This window comes from Cetorhinus maximus, chromosome 16 (genome assembly GCF_964194155.1).
Source record: "Cetorhinus maximus chromosome 16, sCetMax3.hap1.1, whole genome shotgun sequence".
Lineage (NCBI taxonomy): Eukaryota > Metazoa > Chordata > Chondrichthyes > Lamniformes > Cetorhinidae > Cetorhinus > Cetorhinus maximus.
Window position 1 is genome coordinate 17,586,302 of NC_135894.1, and position 15,902 is coordinate 17,602,203.

Consider the following 15,902-nt stretch of genomic DNA (forward strand, 5'->3'; position numbering starts at 1 on the left):
ATACTCAAATTACCAGACAGAGGAAGGGAATACTCACCATACTGAACAGACTGACCGATAAACCAAGATCGATAATCTTCATCAAAAGCCTTCACTTCATATACCTGAGTCGCACCACTATTAAAAAGGTACAAAGCAGCAGTGCCTGTAAGAGAGAGAGATAAATTAATTTATACAAGCCTATTTTACAATTTTACACAATGGTACGTGTGATTGGAATAATCAATTTTACTGTACAGTAATTCAACCCACAAACAGTTTTAAGATAACTCCCCTCTGTTTTTATTGTTACTCGAGGAGGTTTTTTTCCAATTAGAGAGTTGTTGCGATCTGGAATATGCTGCCTGAAAGGGTGGTGGAAGCAAATTCAATAGTAACTTCCAAAAGGGTGGTTCATGACATAACCTTCAAAGTCAGAGCCAGGCCATTCAGGAGATAAGTTAGAAAGCACTGCTTCCCACAAAGATTGGTAGAAGTGTGGAGCTCTCTCATCATAAGCAGCAGATGATAGTTTAATTTATAATTTTGAGATTGTTATGACGTGGCAGATGTGTGCCAGGCAGACCCAAATCCACAAGGGAAACTTAGTTCCGCGGTCACAACTGTTTGCAATTTGTATTTATTATGCGAAGACTGAGCACTGAAATCAGGAGTAATGAGTCTACTGAGACCTTCAGGGCAGGATTTTGAGGTTGTCAGGTGGGCATGGTGGGCGGGCCTGGGAGTGACCACGAAACGGTCCACCACCTGCGATCGGGCTCATTAAGGCCTTCCCAGCGTGAAAAGCTGCTCCGCACTGGCCGTAAAGGGTCGAGTGGGGGTGGGGTCCTGTCAGCCACCGGGTCCAATGGTGACCCTGCAGCCGGTTTGCTAACAGCCCAGGCAGCCCGTGGAAGTCTGCCACGGAGGGGCGTGTGTTCAGCGTTCACAATGGAGTCGAGTGCAGCTGGACACGGCAGGAGGGAGGGCAGGTCCGGTGGGCACTCAGCCGCCTGCTTTTCTGATGAGTGCCTCGTCGTCCGCCTGGAGGAGGCGGCTGCCAGGAGGGACACCCCTGTCCCCAGGGATGGGAGGAGGAGGCCACTGCACCTCAAAAAGAGGACACGGGAGGAGGTAGCAGTGCTGGTCAGCTGCCATGGCGTGGTATGGCGCTCCTGGGTGCAGTGCCAGAAACGCTTCAATCACCTGCTGCGCTCAAAAAGGGTGAGTACCGTGTTGGCATGGGTCAGGGTGCAGAGGTGTTAAGGGGTGTCCATTCCTCCCGTGAGCCTCAGGGGTGCTAGAGTCTGAGTGCCAACTGTCAATGACACTGGAGCTGGCCAAGAGGGTGAGCCCTGGCTGCTTGGACTGAGTGCCTCGCAGCTCAAGGACCATGACTCAGATGTGCCCTGCAAGGTGCTCCTCAGCTGGGGTTGGCCAGGCTGCAATGGCGCTGCAGGTAGAGAGTGGGCTAATCAATGCTCCTCTGTTGTTTCAGAAGAAGACGGCCCAGTGCAATACTGAAAGGTCGCAGACCAACGGAGGCCCTGCTAACCTCCTAATCCTAACCAGATATGAGCAAGACGCCCTGGAGCTCGAGAGCCGGTGCGCTCCCCGTGCCACCTGGCGTGGAGAGGCGGGTGTGCCAGAAGAAGGTAAGAGCACAGTGCACAGAGGTGAGACTTTAGGTTTGTGCAACCATTCTAGTGTAGTGCCTTCATTGATGTGAGCCTCGAACCTGGAGTCCCCATTGATCATTGAAAGATGATGGCACCATGATGCAGATCACCGTTGTCTCACCAGGGTACCTGGCACGCACAGTGGCAGTGTGATGACCTTTTAGGTTCGCCAGCAGACATGTGCTCTGCAGGCCCCGAAAGGCCACCCCTGACACTGGAGGACCACCAAGCTTCTGTTGCACCTCTGTCATAATCGCTTTCTGAACCAGGCACCAGTATAGATACCAGCAACTCGGTGGGCATTAGATCGGCAGCTAGTATCTCCTGCACATTAGTGAGGGCACTTCACAATCGCATGAGGTACAGGCGTAGGCAGAGTGTGCCCAGGGCGTTGGCAGTCGGAGGACGGCTGGGGGCCAGGACGATGCTCAGTTGAAGGCTGATGCTGAGCTTGAGTCGTCCATTAGGCGGCAGATGCTGGATGTCCAGTGGGATGTGCAGGAGGATCTGGTGGAGATCCATGAGGGTCTGCATGCCATAGACTCCGTTGTGGAGGAGTCCATGCGGAGCATGAGCACTGCATTGACATTCATGGTCAAGCACACCGCCTCCTCCATGGAGAGAGTGGCGACTCTCATGGAGAGGCAGCTCCAGGGACAGAATCAGGGGTTCCTGGGGTTGTGCTCGGACCTGCAGCCCTCACACAGGCAGTGACCTCAGGTGGTCAGTGTCAGTGTGGGAGATGTGTGGCACCCAGTATCCCAGCTAGGTGCCCGTCCATCAATGGCGAGCAGGGAGGTCCAGAGTGAACTCACAATGGCACACGAGCTGCTTGTAGTCTTTGTGGGCTCCTCTCTGGATGATGGCAGCAGCTCCTCCACCCCTCTGCCAGTGACCGTCGCATCTGATGAGGCTACGGTGACTGGGGAGATGCCAGCCATGGCACTGGCTGCTGCCTCCCAGGCAGGGCCAGCACAGGCTCCACTGGCCACAGGACGACCGCCAAGGTCATCGAGGCCAACAGGACAGCAGGCTTCCTCCAATGCCAATGGCAGCAAAAGGGGGGCACCAAGACGTAGTACTCACAAACGTAATTAAAGGCACCATGAGCACAAGGGGGACAGGTCATGGGTGATTTTAGGTTCATTTATGTTTACTTTATCTATACTGGTCTGAGAATGAAGACCAGAGAAGTTTATGTAAATAGTTTTGAATTGTCAGAATGAGACAAATTTTGTTTTTGTCATCATGGCCTGAGTATGCTTCACTGTTTTACTTCATTGGAGTGGGGAATGCCAGTATGAAATGCTGGACGGAAGTGGCTATTATGACACAGCCGATGGTAAAGGCTGAGTTACTCAAATCCCAGAAGGAAACTTGAAACGACTGTCAAAACCCATTTTTGCAATTTGTATGTTTTGAGATGCAGGCTTTGAATTCAGCAGTAATAAGACCGCCTAGTCCCAAGAGGTTTTTATAAAACTAAATTAAACATTTATTAATACAAGAAAGATTGTAAACATATACATATATCTATAAAATACCTCTACCTCTATAACTACAAAAATCCCCTAATTAATCTGACTCTCAGTTACATCCCCATTAAGGCAACAGGAAATCTTACAGGTTTAAAGAGACACCTGACAAAGCAAAACCTGGACAGTCGCATTCAAAACGAGTTTCTTTCAGCTCTGGGTCCTTGCAGACAGCAGCTTGAGGCTTCTCACACTTATTGGATCTTAAAATGCCTCTACCTTACCTACAATCCTCTTTCTCTTTATACATATCTTTCTCTTTGAATGTAAATTTTCCATTGTATCACTAGGCTTTTAACGTTACCTCCTCTAACAATAACATCCTTTCATCCCACCAATTCTATTATTGCTGAAAAAAATAAACATATTGCTTGGCGTCTTCTAGCTAGGTGCAACATTTCACCCATTCTTTTGAATGGTTAATTTAAAAAATGCAAATTTCCCCCTTGACACCTACGTTTCTAAACTTCCTCATGATTATCTAATTATCATTTCAAACCTACTTCTTTCTATACATCAAAGCCTCTAGACCAGCTAACTTTAATCCAATTAACACACACACACATAGGCACAGACACCACTAAACTCTATTTTAAAAAATAATTTCCAATAACATTATAGACATTAATCTCTTCATGACAGGGGCTTTGAACTTTATTGCACAGGCACTGAGTGTTCTTTGTGTTCAAATGGAAGGGTTCTTTCAGACATCCGGGATGGAGGTGGCAGCCCTAGGGGCCTGACAGTTGAAGCTGATCTTTGGTAGCCTAGCTGAAGGAGCGTTGGATCAAGGCATCCCTGGTGTCCCTGCCTTCAAGGTTACCGAGATCTGCCTCCATGCCCTCAGTATTCTCCTCACCGTGCTCCTCTTTGGACTAACTACAGGACTCATCCTCTGTGGCCTGTGCAACATCCTCTCCCCTTGCCAGTGCCAGATTGTGGACAGTGCAGCATGCAACCACTATCAGTGACACATGCTCTGGAGGGTATTGTCGTGCTCTCCCTGAACAGTCCAGGCATCAGAAGCGCATCTTGAAAAGACCTATGGTCCTCTCTACCATCACCCTTGTGGAGGCATGGCTCCTACTGTAACGCTTCTCTGCCCCAGTTCTTGGATAGCTGAGTGGCATCATGAACCACCTCTTCAACAGATAGCCCTCGTCACCCAGTGGCAATCCACCTATATGGGCTGGAGCACTGAAGAGCCCCGGCACCTGGGAGTGTCTGAGGATGTAAGCGTCATGGGAGCTGCCAGGGTACCTTGCACAGACTTGCAGAATCTGCATCCTGCAGTCACACACTTTCTGTATGCGAATGGAGTCCTCCCTTCCTGTTAAAGAAGGTATCTGGGTGACCTGCTATCGAAGGCACCTTGGACGCGGGGGAACCCAGTAATCGCTGCAAAGCCCCTGGTTGCTCAGCCTGGCTGGCCTCGTCTGTACGGTAAAGATTAAAGGTCAGTACCCACCTGAACAGAGCTTCTGACACCAGCTTGACACAACTGTGGGCAGCTGATTGGGAGACTCCACACAGATCCCCCACTGAGTACTGGAAAGAGCTGGAGGCATAGAAGTTGAGGGCCACTGTGACCTTCAGAGACACTGGCCTGGGTGTCCACCCACACAGTCAGAGCTGATCTCAGGGCCGATCCTCTGACAGATGCGGAGCCTCCTTCGGCATTGCACCTCAGACATATTGAGGTAGCTGCTTCGCTGCCTGTAAACCCTGGCAGCAGGATAGTGGCGTCTTCTGCAGCTCCTTCCGCCTTGGACTCCCTGCTGGCCCTGCGCCATTTGTGCCTGCATCTCTCCTCTCACAGGTCCCTCCCCTGGAAGCTGCACTGGGACACGCGGCCTCCTCTCCCTTCTGACCCTCTCTTCCTCGGAGGAGATGCCACAATCCCCATTACCAGGGTAAGGAAAAGCTGTCTGATACCTGGAAGGGTCCACACGGTCTGAATCCTCCGGGGGCCTTAGAGACTCCAATAAATCCTGAAATGAAGCCTGGAAATGTAAAGAATGAAGCCCCGAACAGAGATGAAACCGCCAAGTACCAAAAAAGCCACCAGCAGCAAACTACCTCCAAAACTCCTCACTACTCACACTGGAAATGCTGCTGACCCTTTTTATCCCGCCCTTGGTTGAGGTTTTCGAAAATGTCGGCTGGCTGCCTGCCCGTTTTGCCAGTGTGACGAGCACGAAATCGCACTGGCAATGAAAAATTGCTGTCACTTGGACTGATAATGGCCATATGTGGCCTCTTAATTAATGGCGGGCATGGTTCAGGCATCCGTGCGTACACGCTGAGAGAAATATCGTGCAAGTGTACGATGGTGTTGGAACACTCACCCAACATCATCGCGTGCTATTTTACGCCTGATCCGGTCGGGCGCGCACCCGCCCACAGGACTGAAAATTATGCCCTTTAGAGTTTTAAAGTTTTAAATTAAAATATTTCTTAACAAAAGAAAAGTTGTCAAACACATACATAAGATTCCAGTTGCTTAACACTATAGTAAATACTAAAATTCCTACCTAACCTGGCTCCCAAATATACCCCTTTGTAAGGCAACAGTCCCAAAGTAGATTTTAAAGTTGGAAAGACAGGCCAGCACAGTTTTCACCTTTAAGGACTGGATGTAGCAGACTCATGCAGACATGGTTGGAGGCTGTTTTGCAAGCTTCTGCTAGATGTCACAGGGCCTCTCCCAACATAGCCTTTCATTCTCCCTTATATACATTTTCTCTCTTTTTAGCTTGTATATTTCATTGTCCCATATGTCTTTGAAAATGTAACTTCCCATAATATAAAACTTTTTATGGTGCTAATAAGGTCAGTAACCTGTGGGAAAAATAAACACACTGCTTGGCCTAGCTTATCTGGCTAGATGTAAACATCCACTATCTCTTTGAAATTCAAACTGCTCTGATTTAACAAAAGATGCAAATCCTCCTCACACCTTATGTTCTAAGACTTCAGCCATGTTTATGTATTTAGCATTTCAAACCCCTCTTTACCTAACTTCTTTTGATATTTCCAAACGTCCAGATTAGCTGTCTCCAATTCAATTAAATCCCACACACACACACACACAGAAATTACCCAAACCCCACTATTAATCTACTTTTACAATAAATCACAATAATATTATGAAATTCATACACTTTCGTAACAAGATCAACAGATTTGTTAGTCAAAGGTATTAAGGATATGGAGCCAGAAAAACAGAGTTAACGTTTCAGGTTGTTGATCTTTCATCAAATGCCCAACATCTTCAGTTTTTTGCGTTTATAGTGGATGCAATTAGGATACAGATCAGCCATAATCTTACTAAATGGCAGATCATGATCAAAGGGCTGAATGGCCTTCTCCTGTTCCTATAAAGGTACTGCACAATTCCTTTCCTTTTCTGTGCAGCTATCTATATTTAATTAACATCTATATTCTAATTCTTTCTACATTCAATTAACAATCCAAACTACCAATCTGCACCTGTAAATGCAGCAGATCTGGCCTACTATGCTTTTAAACATTTAATGATGCCACTTTTAATGCCAGCACAGAATGGGCAAATTCAACAGAAAATGGGCTTCAATGGCAATGGGAGAGATTTAATTGTGTAAAAGAGATTGGAGTTGTTTATGAAGCACAGGGGAAACATAGTGCAAGATCTAAGTGCAAAAAGTTAAATCTCTCCCCCCTCCCATCCCAGCACTTTTACAAGCAATCAGGCTGTACTCTCACGCCATGAGACCAACCAATTAGATATCCAGCTTCCAGTGAAGCCTGAAGACATCTTTGTTCCACTTGAATTTCATTTTAAAAGTCTTACCTCAAAAATCTCAGTTCCCTTGGTAATGTCAGCCCTTACATAACTATGTAGTGCTGTTCATGCAACAAATAAGGAGGTCGTGTGGAGCAGTGGGTGATGTCCCTGTCTCTGAGTCAGAAGCTCCAGGTCCATGTCCCACTCCAGGGTTTGGCAGCCAAGGAAGGTGTGTTAATAATGCGGCCAAACAGGTTGATCCCACCAACATACACCAATGGCAGGAGGTAAGAGCAGGAGAGATGCCTGGTCAGCCATGTCATGGAAAGAAAATTGGTGCCCCCACCATCAGTAATCATGGCTCCGGACTACAACATACATGCAAAAGTGCGTGTTGCCAGAGCAACTCTATCTCCTTACGGAGCCGGTTGGCTCAGTTAGCTGGATGGCCAGTGTGGGCCAGATTAGTGCCAACAGCACAGGGTTCAATCCCTGGCCGGGCTGGGGTGGGTTCGGGACCTGCCTCCTTGCCCTACCTGCGGTGGAGGTTGTGGCGCTGTGGGTTAGACTTCCCTTTGGGCACAGAGCCGAAGAAGATATCACAAATATGTTTTGCGAATAGAAGCATTTGATGGGAAGCTAGATAAACATGTGGCAGATAGAAATCCAATAAATTGTCAGGGTTAGACAAAGAGGGTCTGGAAGAAGGCTGTGTGGAGCATAAACATCAGAAAGGACCTGTTCAGCTGATTGGCCCATTTTGTGCTGTAAATTCTCTGCAATAAATGATGGCCTATTAGGAACAGGAGTTTGGAGGAGGCAGTGGCATAGTGGTATTGTCACTGGACTAGTAATCCAGAAATGCAGGGTAATGCTCTAGGGACCCAGGTTCGAATCCCATGGCAGATGGTGAAATTTGAATTAAATAAAAATCTGGAAGTAAAAGACTGATGATGGCTGTGAAACCATTGTCGATTGTTGTAAAAACCCATCTGGTTCACTAATGTCCTTTAGGAAGGAAACCTGCTCTCCTTACTTGGTCTGGCTCCCATGTGGTGCAATGTGGCTGACTCTTAAATGCCCTCCGAACAAGGGCAATTAGAGATGGGCAATAAATGCTGGCCTAGCCAGCGATGCCCACATCCCATGAACGAATAATAAAAAAAGGCCATTCAGACCCTTGCACTTGCTCCACCAATCGCTTAGATCATTGCAGATTTGCAACTCAACTCCATTTACTCACTTTGGTTTAATTTCTCTCAATACCCTTACCAAACAAAAGATCTCTCAATCTCAGTGTTGTAAGATACAATTGTCCCCCAGCAACCACAGCCTTTTGGAGAAAAGAGTTCTTTCCAAGTGTAGTCACTGTTGAAATGCAGGTAGCTGACAATGCTATAGTACACTGGCTACTAATGCGTTTCACTACATGCCCAACACTGCATTACACTGCAAACACTCTATGGCTAAGTTTCTATATTCGTAGGAAATAACATCATTCACCTGCCTCAATGACAACAGCAGCAGTGTGTACCATCGACAAGAGGCACTGGAGGGATTCACCAAGGCTCCTGAGACAGCACCTTCCAAACCCATGACCACTACCACCTAGAAGGACAAGGGCAGCAAATACATGGGAACACTCCACCTGGAAGTTCCCCTCCAAGCCACTCCCCATCCTGCCTTGGAAATATATCGCTGTTCCTTCACTGTCGTTGGGTCAAAATCCTGGAACCCCCTTCCTAACAGCACTGTGGGTGTACCTACACCACATGGACTGCAGCAGTTCAAGAAGGCAGCTCACCACCACCTTCTCAAGGGCAACTAGGGATGGGCAATAAAGGCTGGCCCAGCCAGTGACACCCACATCCCGTGAATGAATACAAAAAGATGAACTTGGTGTCTTTCATACTAATAAACGATTACCCGTATGTATGTGAAGCCTGATCACACTGTACTGATCTACTTGCCTGTTTTGGGATTACGTAGTCTGGTAAAAACGGGCCCGCAGTCAGCCTTCTCTGGTGCATGAATGGCAGATTCTGAAACAGAAAAGTTAAGGTAGAAAAAGCAAATCTAAATCAATCAGCTAAACAGAACAAGTTTCTGTTGACAACACCACCCTCATGCTGTGGCCTCACCTCAGAAAAGTGAGCAGATCTCTGATGTCGACTGGTCAGCATGCTCAACTTATCTTTCTGCACATGAAAAACTGGGAAGTGGCCTTGTCGGAGACCGGATCTCTACTGCCACTTGTGTTGTTGCAAGGCAATTTGGAGTGTACCTCAATGAGGCAATTCTGTAACTCAGGAAACTACCTGGTGCACTGAAGTTCGCCTGAGATATGGGGCGCACCTCCTGCAGGGCACCTCACACTGGTTTGAGTTCCCGAAATTACAGTATAAATCCACCACAATAACTTGCATTTGCATAGCAACTTTAGCACAGTAAAATGTACCATGGTGCTTCACAGGAGCGCAATCAGGCAAAATATGACACCAACTCACACTAAAAAATTAGGGCAGGTGACAAAAAGCTTGGTCAAAGAGGTGGGTTTTAAGGGGCATCTTAAAACTGGAGAGAGAGAGAGAGAGAGAGAGAGAGAGAGAGAGAGGAAGAAAGGTGGAGAGGTTTAGGGAGGGAATTCCAGACCTTAGGTCCTTAGTTGCTGAAGGCACCACCACCAATGGTGCAGCAAGAAAACAACTTTGATGCATGAAAGATCTAAAAACTTATCCAAAGGATGTCATAGAAACCTCTGGACTGTGAAGGCCACCTGTAGAAGAAGGCACTGCAGTTAGTCTTATGGGGTCTGATCCCAAGCCCTGGGCAACGAAAGAATGCAAAGGAGATTTACTAAACTGGTACCAGGGATGAGGGGCCAGTCATGGGAAGAAAGTGGAGAAGCTGCAACTGTTCTCTTAACAGCAAGGAAGGTTAAATGGGGATTTAATAGTGGCATTCAAAATAATGATGTGTTTTGATAGAATAAGATATGGAGAAATTGTTTCCATTGGCTGGAGGATCAATAATCAGAGGACACGTGAATTAGCAAAAGGACCTGGGGGGAGCCGAGGGGAAATCGTTTTAACACAGCAACTTGTTAAGACCTAGAATGTACAGCCTGAAAGGGTGGTCAAAGCAGATTCACCAGGAACGTTCAAAAAGGAATTAGACATATTCTACTGGACAGCTTTTTAAGAAGAGCTGGCATAGGCATGCTGGGATGAATGGTCTCCTTCTGTGCTGTAACAGTCTATGATTCGCTGATAACAGGAAGCGCAAGTATTAGGCTGATCACCAGAGTCTGCAAACAAATTAAGAACAAAAAGGAGGAGACTGTAAGGGAAGAGTACCAGAAGTAATCCATTCCCCTGCCTCCTGTGGTCAGAAGATAACCAAAAATCGCAAATTATACAGAGCTGTCCTCATCCAGGCTAAATAACCAAAGTGATTTATAATCGGAAAAAGCGACACAGATCACAAAGCCATGCAGATGTACAGAGAAGCACAGTTCCCCAGGATCCATCTGTCACCAAGCCCCATTGGACAATATTCACGTGAGGGTCTTAATGGTGAGTGTTGACAGGCAATCCGCCCACAAAGGTCATCGCAGTTAAGGCCAATCCTGTCTTCACCAGATCCCCGCACAGAGATTTAAAGTGGAAAACTGTAGGCAAGGATCTAGAGACAATCTGCAGCCAATTGGATCACCTCAAATCGGCACCCAAATCACAACTGGCTAACCAAGCAGAGATGACAGATCAAACTTAGGACCTGCTGACATGCACAGCTCAACAGCTCACAGCTCAGGACAAACAATGAGCCATTAGGGGGGTCTCCTGAGTGTGGGATGTCACAGCTCTCTTTATGGGAGACGGTGCCAATTTTAGTGTATTCTTACAGGCTGCGGAGACCCATTATTTTGAATTCTCACCGGGAACTGCCCCAACTGGCATAAAGGAACAGGTGTAGGCTATTGTTAACAAAATCCCACTGATCAGTTTATGGGTTAACCCGGGATAAAGAGACATCCAAACTGGGAAAATGTCAGCACCAGCTTTTCGCTGGTTGTATTCCTCTCTTTCTGTTGCATGGGTAGCCAGTTTTTAAATTGAAACATCATCGGTTATCTCCTGTAGAGCTGGACATGGGCAACCAAATCAAAACACAATTTGCAGCATTATCAGAGAACAGTGAATCATCGCAGCTTGACAACATATTGAGGGGATTCAACTTAACACTCAGGCAGTAAACTGATTTGGAAATAACTACTGGGCAGATTTGACAAGAGGCAGGCATTCCTCAGCACTGGTTTTACACCTGGATGTAAAATATATATATTAAACATATACAACTAAGTAATGTACATGTGTCTGCAGTCCCATGCCAATGTGCTTTACTCTCAACTTCTCTAGAAAGCTTGGTTATATTAAACTGTTACCAAGTAGCAATTAAAGGTGGTCCACCACCTTCTCAAGGGCAATTAAAGGATGGACAATAAATGCCAGCAATGCCAAGTCCCAAGAATAAATTAAAAATAAGAAATACTCATTCCCTCTGAAAAATCAGATCCAGTACCTTTCCTAAATTACATGACTTTGCTATTCTGGTCAAAACCATATGTGTCTGCACATCAGGCGATGCTTAACAGAGTTGACCACGATGGCGCAAACCATCACCTCACGAGACAGAAGGCTGTCACAGACATATGTGCCTGCATGGGGACTGACGAGGCCCTTTATGGCTTTCCTCATTTTAGCCCTGGTCAATGCCCACCACAAAACCTCTTAACTTATACAATACTTCTGCTCAACTTAATTTTGCCTCTGGTTACATGACCGTTTAAACTATTAAAGCCATTTTTCTGTACAGGTTGGCCTCTTTCTTTTATATTTTTCCTGTTGCACCTGTCATGTATTCCAAAATTACAGGAATAAAACATTAAAATATTTGAACAAATCTACATTTAGGAACTACTGTATATACTTAAATATCTACTTTTAAAGGATTATACTACATATGTATACAATCAATATTTAAGGCCTATAACATAAAAATATCTATATTTAGGGATTATATATTTAAAAATCTTTATTTAGGGACTATATATTTATTTAGATATATATTGTATATTTTTACTTAGGGGCTTTTTAAAATTCATTCACAGGATGTGGGCTTCACTGGCTGGGCCAACGTTTATTGCCTGTCCCTAGCTGCCCTATGATGGTGAGCTGCCTCTTTGAATCACTGCAGTCCATATGGTGTAGGTACACCCACAGTGCTGTTAGGAAGGGACAGTGAATGAACAGCGATATATGTTTCCAAGTCAGGATAGTGAGTGACTTGGAGCAAAACTTCCAGGTGGTGGTGTTCCCATCTATCTACTTGCCCTTGTGCATCTAGAGATAGCGGTTATGGGTTTGGAAGGTGCAGTCTAAGGAGCCTTGGTGAATTCCTGCAGTGCATCTTGTAGATGGTACACACTGCTGCTTCTGTGTGTCGGTGGTGGAGGGAGTGAATGCTTGTGGATGTGGTGCCAATCAAGCAGGCTGCTTTGTCCTGGATGGTGTCAAGCTTCTTCAGTGTTGTGGGAGCTGCACTCATCCAGGCAAATGGGGGGCATTCCATCACACTCCTGACTTGTGCCTTGTAGATGGTGAACAGGCTTTGGGGAGTCAGGAGGTGAGTTACTTGCTGCAGGATTCCTAGCCTCTGACCTGCTCTTGTAGCCACAGTATTTATATAGCTAGTCCAGTTCAGTTTCTGGTCAATGGTAACCCCCAGGATGTTGATAGTGGGGGATTTAGTGATGGTAATGCCATTGAATGTCAAGGGGCGATGACTAGGTTCTCTCTTGTTGGAGATGGTCATTGCCTGGCACTTGTGTGGTGTGAATGTTACTTGCCACTTGGCAGTCCAGGCCTGGATATTGTCCAGGTCTTGCTGCATTTGGACATGGACTGCTTCAGTATGAGGGGTTGAAATGGTGCTGAACATTGTGCAAACGTCAGCAAAAATCCCCCCTTCTGACCTTATGATAGAAGGTCATTGATGAAGCAGCTGAAAAAGGTTGGGCCAAGGACACTACCCTGAGGAACTCCTGCAGTGATGTCCTGGAGCTGAGATGACTGACCTCCAACAATCACAACCATCTTCCTTTGTGCTCAGTATGACTCCAACCAGTGGAGAGTTTTCCCCCTGATTCCCATTGACTCCAGTTTTGCTAGGTGATGCCACACTCAGTCAAATGCAGCCTTGATGTCAAGGGCAGTCACTCTCACCTCACCTTTTTAGTATATACAAGGGGTTAGTGTGATAAATTAAATACTTGTGAGTTTCTAGTTCCCTGTTTTCTGAAGGATTAGGTCTGTTGCTAAGTATTCTGGTGAAAGAGGCATTGGCAGAGAATATGGGAGTTAGAGTGGCTCCTGAAGTGGAACTGTCTCCCTCCCATCCCTGTGTTCTGCTCTGGACTCTAGGACTGTACACATTACCAAGACATTCTTGTTACCAGCAGGATACAAGAGGCATTTTTACTGCACATAGCAACAAACAAAAGAGGAAACAAAACTAAAACACTTTTCTAAAGATCTCTCAATTGGAAATACAGAGCAAAAAGTGCTTGCATTTATACACAACTTTTCACCACCTCAGGATGTCCTTTAGAGCGCTTCACAGCTAATGAAGCACTTTTGGAAGTGTGGTCGCCATTGTAGAGTAGGGGAACACAGTGGCCAATTCCCACACAGCAAGATCCCATCAAAAACAATGAGATAAAGACCAGATAATCTGCTTGCAGTGATGCTGGTTGAGGAATAGATATCGTCAGGGAGAACCCCTGCACTTTTTCGAAATAACGGCTACGGTATCATTTACCAGCAGGGCCTCAGTTTAACGTCTCATCCAAAATATGGCGCCACAGACAGTGCAGAACTTGCTCAGTACTGCACGGGAGTATTAGTCTGGATTTTTGTGTTCAAGTCTGTGGGGTGGGACTTGAACCCAGGACCTGGCTCAGAGGGGAGGGAGAGTGCTACCAACTGAGCCTGAACTAACAGCAGAACCTTCAGTCACCTGGACTCGAAACGTTAACTCTGTCTTTCTCTCCACAGATGCTGTCAGACCTGCTGAGTTTTCCCAGCAATGTTTGTCCTTGTTTCAGGTTTCCAGCATTTAACATTTCAAACTCTTTCGAGTTATCAACAGTCACAGATTGCAACTCTTTCGAGTACAATCACAGTTCTTGGTTTCCGGGAGTGGGACACGAACCCACAACCCTCTGATTCAAAGGCGAGGGTGCTATGAACTGAGCCACAGCTGACACCTCTCATCCTCCTGTTCAGCCAACGCCATTTTCTGATTACCTTGTGCCAACAGCACCCACTGGTCACAGTGCGAGTCATTCCGCCTCTTCCTCCGGCTGGGCATTTTCAACCTGGTGCCACAGGCTCTGGGGAAGGGGGAATGCAGGGAGGGATTGTATCTGTTCACTGACACAATCTTACAGCTCCAGATTGTTACAAGTTTCCTCGCTCAGAATGGCGCCAACCTGGCGCAGTTCATTGCACGGCGTAGGTGGGGGGGGGGGGGGGGGGAGCACGATCAGTACAATCATTTCAAAGCGGAAAAACCTGGCCGACAGAGGCGGAGGGAGGCCAACAAAAATCAATTCAAATGGTTGCAGTCGTATCCTGGAACTAAACCAGCAAAGAGCCCACCCGCTCTGTTTATCCACGATGACAAATAGAATTTACACCCCCCCTCCTATGTGCGCGAGTTGGTACAGTCTCTCTTAAAGGGACCCTGCATTGAAAACACACACGGTGCAAAACCGACTGTTAAAGCAAAAATGGGAGCTCAGGAAACTGCCCAGAAGCTGACAAAAAAATGACAATTAAAGAACAATTCTGATTATCAATCTATGGAATGTAAAAGTTAGTAGCTACACACGTTTTTTACTTTCAGCTGTATTTTTAAAAAAAATAAACAATCCTTTTCTTATACTGAAATTAAATTTTAATAAAAACACCTACATGTATGAAAACCCAAAGAGTTAATATAAATAATGAAGGCACAAAATTGATGCTGTATTTCTAAATGTTGTGTGATGGTTGGGGACACGGTCCCTGAGAAAGCTTTGCATTTTTATATTGTACAGCATGCATTCCACTTCATGTGAAGCACTCTCAAACTTTCCAATTGATAGGTTTTTTTAAGCAAAAATCAAAATGGGCTGTTTGGATTCAACAGACCATCGTGTCCCCAGAATTCACCTCAACAGCCATTCTTCTGCATCCAAACTTACCCCCAGTTCACAAGGCACTAGGGTTGCCAACACTGATTGGAAATATTCCAGGAACCATGATCACGTGACACTTGCTCACAGTTTGCAAATCTTATTTCATTTCCCTTATTTAGTCCCTGTTGTTGAGTATTTCTGCTGGCGGTTTAATGCCAGCAGCTGCTGTGCAAGGAGTTCCAAAAACCAAGAACCCATCCACAAGCAACATCAGCAGCTTATATTGATATAACGCCTTTAACCTAATGAAACACCCCAAGGCACTTCACAGGAGCGTTATAAAGCAAAATTTGACACTGAGGCACATAAGGCAATATGAGTGCAGATATCCAAAAGAGGTAGATTTTAAGGAATGCCTTAAAGGAGCAGGGAGAGAGTTGGAGAGATTTAAGGAGGGAATTCCAGAGCTTAGGGCCCAGGCATGGCCACCAGTGGTGAAGCGATTAAAATCAGGGATACTCAAGAGTAGTAGAGGCAGAAAGTCAATAAAGTAGTGGAAGTAGATGAGCACAGATATCACAAAAGGTTGTGTGGCTGGAGAAGATTACAGAGATACAAAGGGGTGAGGCCATGGAGGGTTTTGAAAATCTATGCAAATGAGTGTAGATCAGCCAGCACAGGAATGTGACACGACAATAACG

At 46.1% G+C, this 15,902-nt stretch overlaps 1 protein-coding gene across 1 annotated transcript in view; it reads right to left on the bottom strand.

The window, feature by feature from the left end:
• The window catches only part of rnaseh2b (ribonuclease H2, subunit B), a 56,534-nt gene extending 41,987 nt beyond the window's left edge, over positions 1 to 14,547 (bottom strand). Inside the window, exons 1-3 of the mRNA XM_078559431.1 lie at positions 14,327 to 14,547; positions 8,930 to 9,001; positions 38 to 145 (exon numbers count right to left, since the gene is read on the bottom strand). Coding sequence (XP_078415557.1) covers positions 38 to 145; positions 8,930 to 9,001; positions 14,327 to 14,390 — 244 coding nt within the window. The 5' untranslated portion in view covers positions 14,391 to 14,547. The remainder of the gene's footprint in view (positions 1 to 37; positions 146 to 8,929; positions 9,002 to 14,326) is intronic.
• Between the last annotated feature and the right edge of the window lie 1,355 nt (positions 14,548 to 15,902).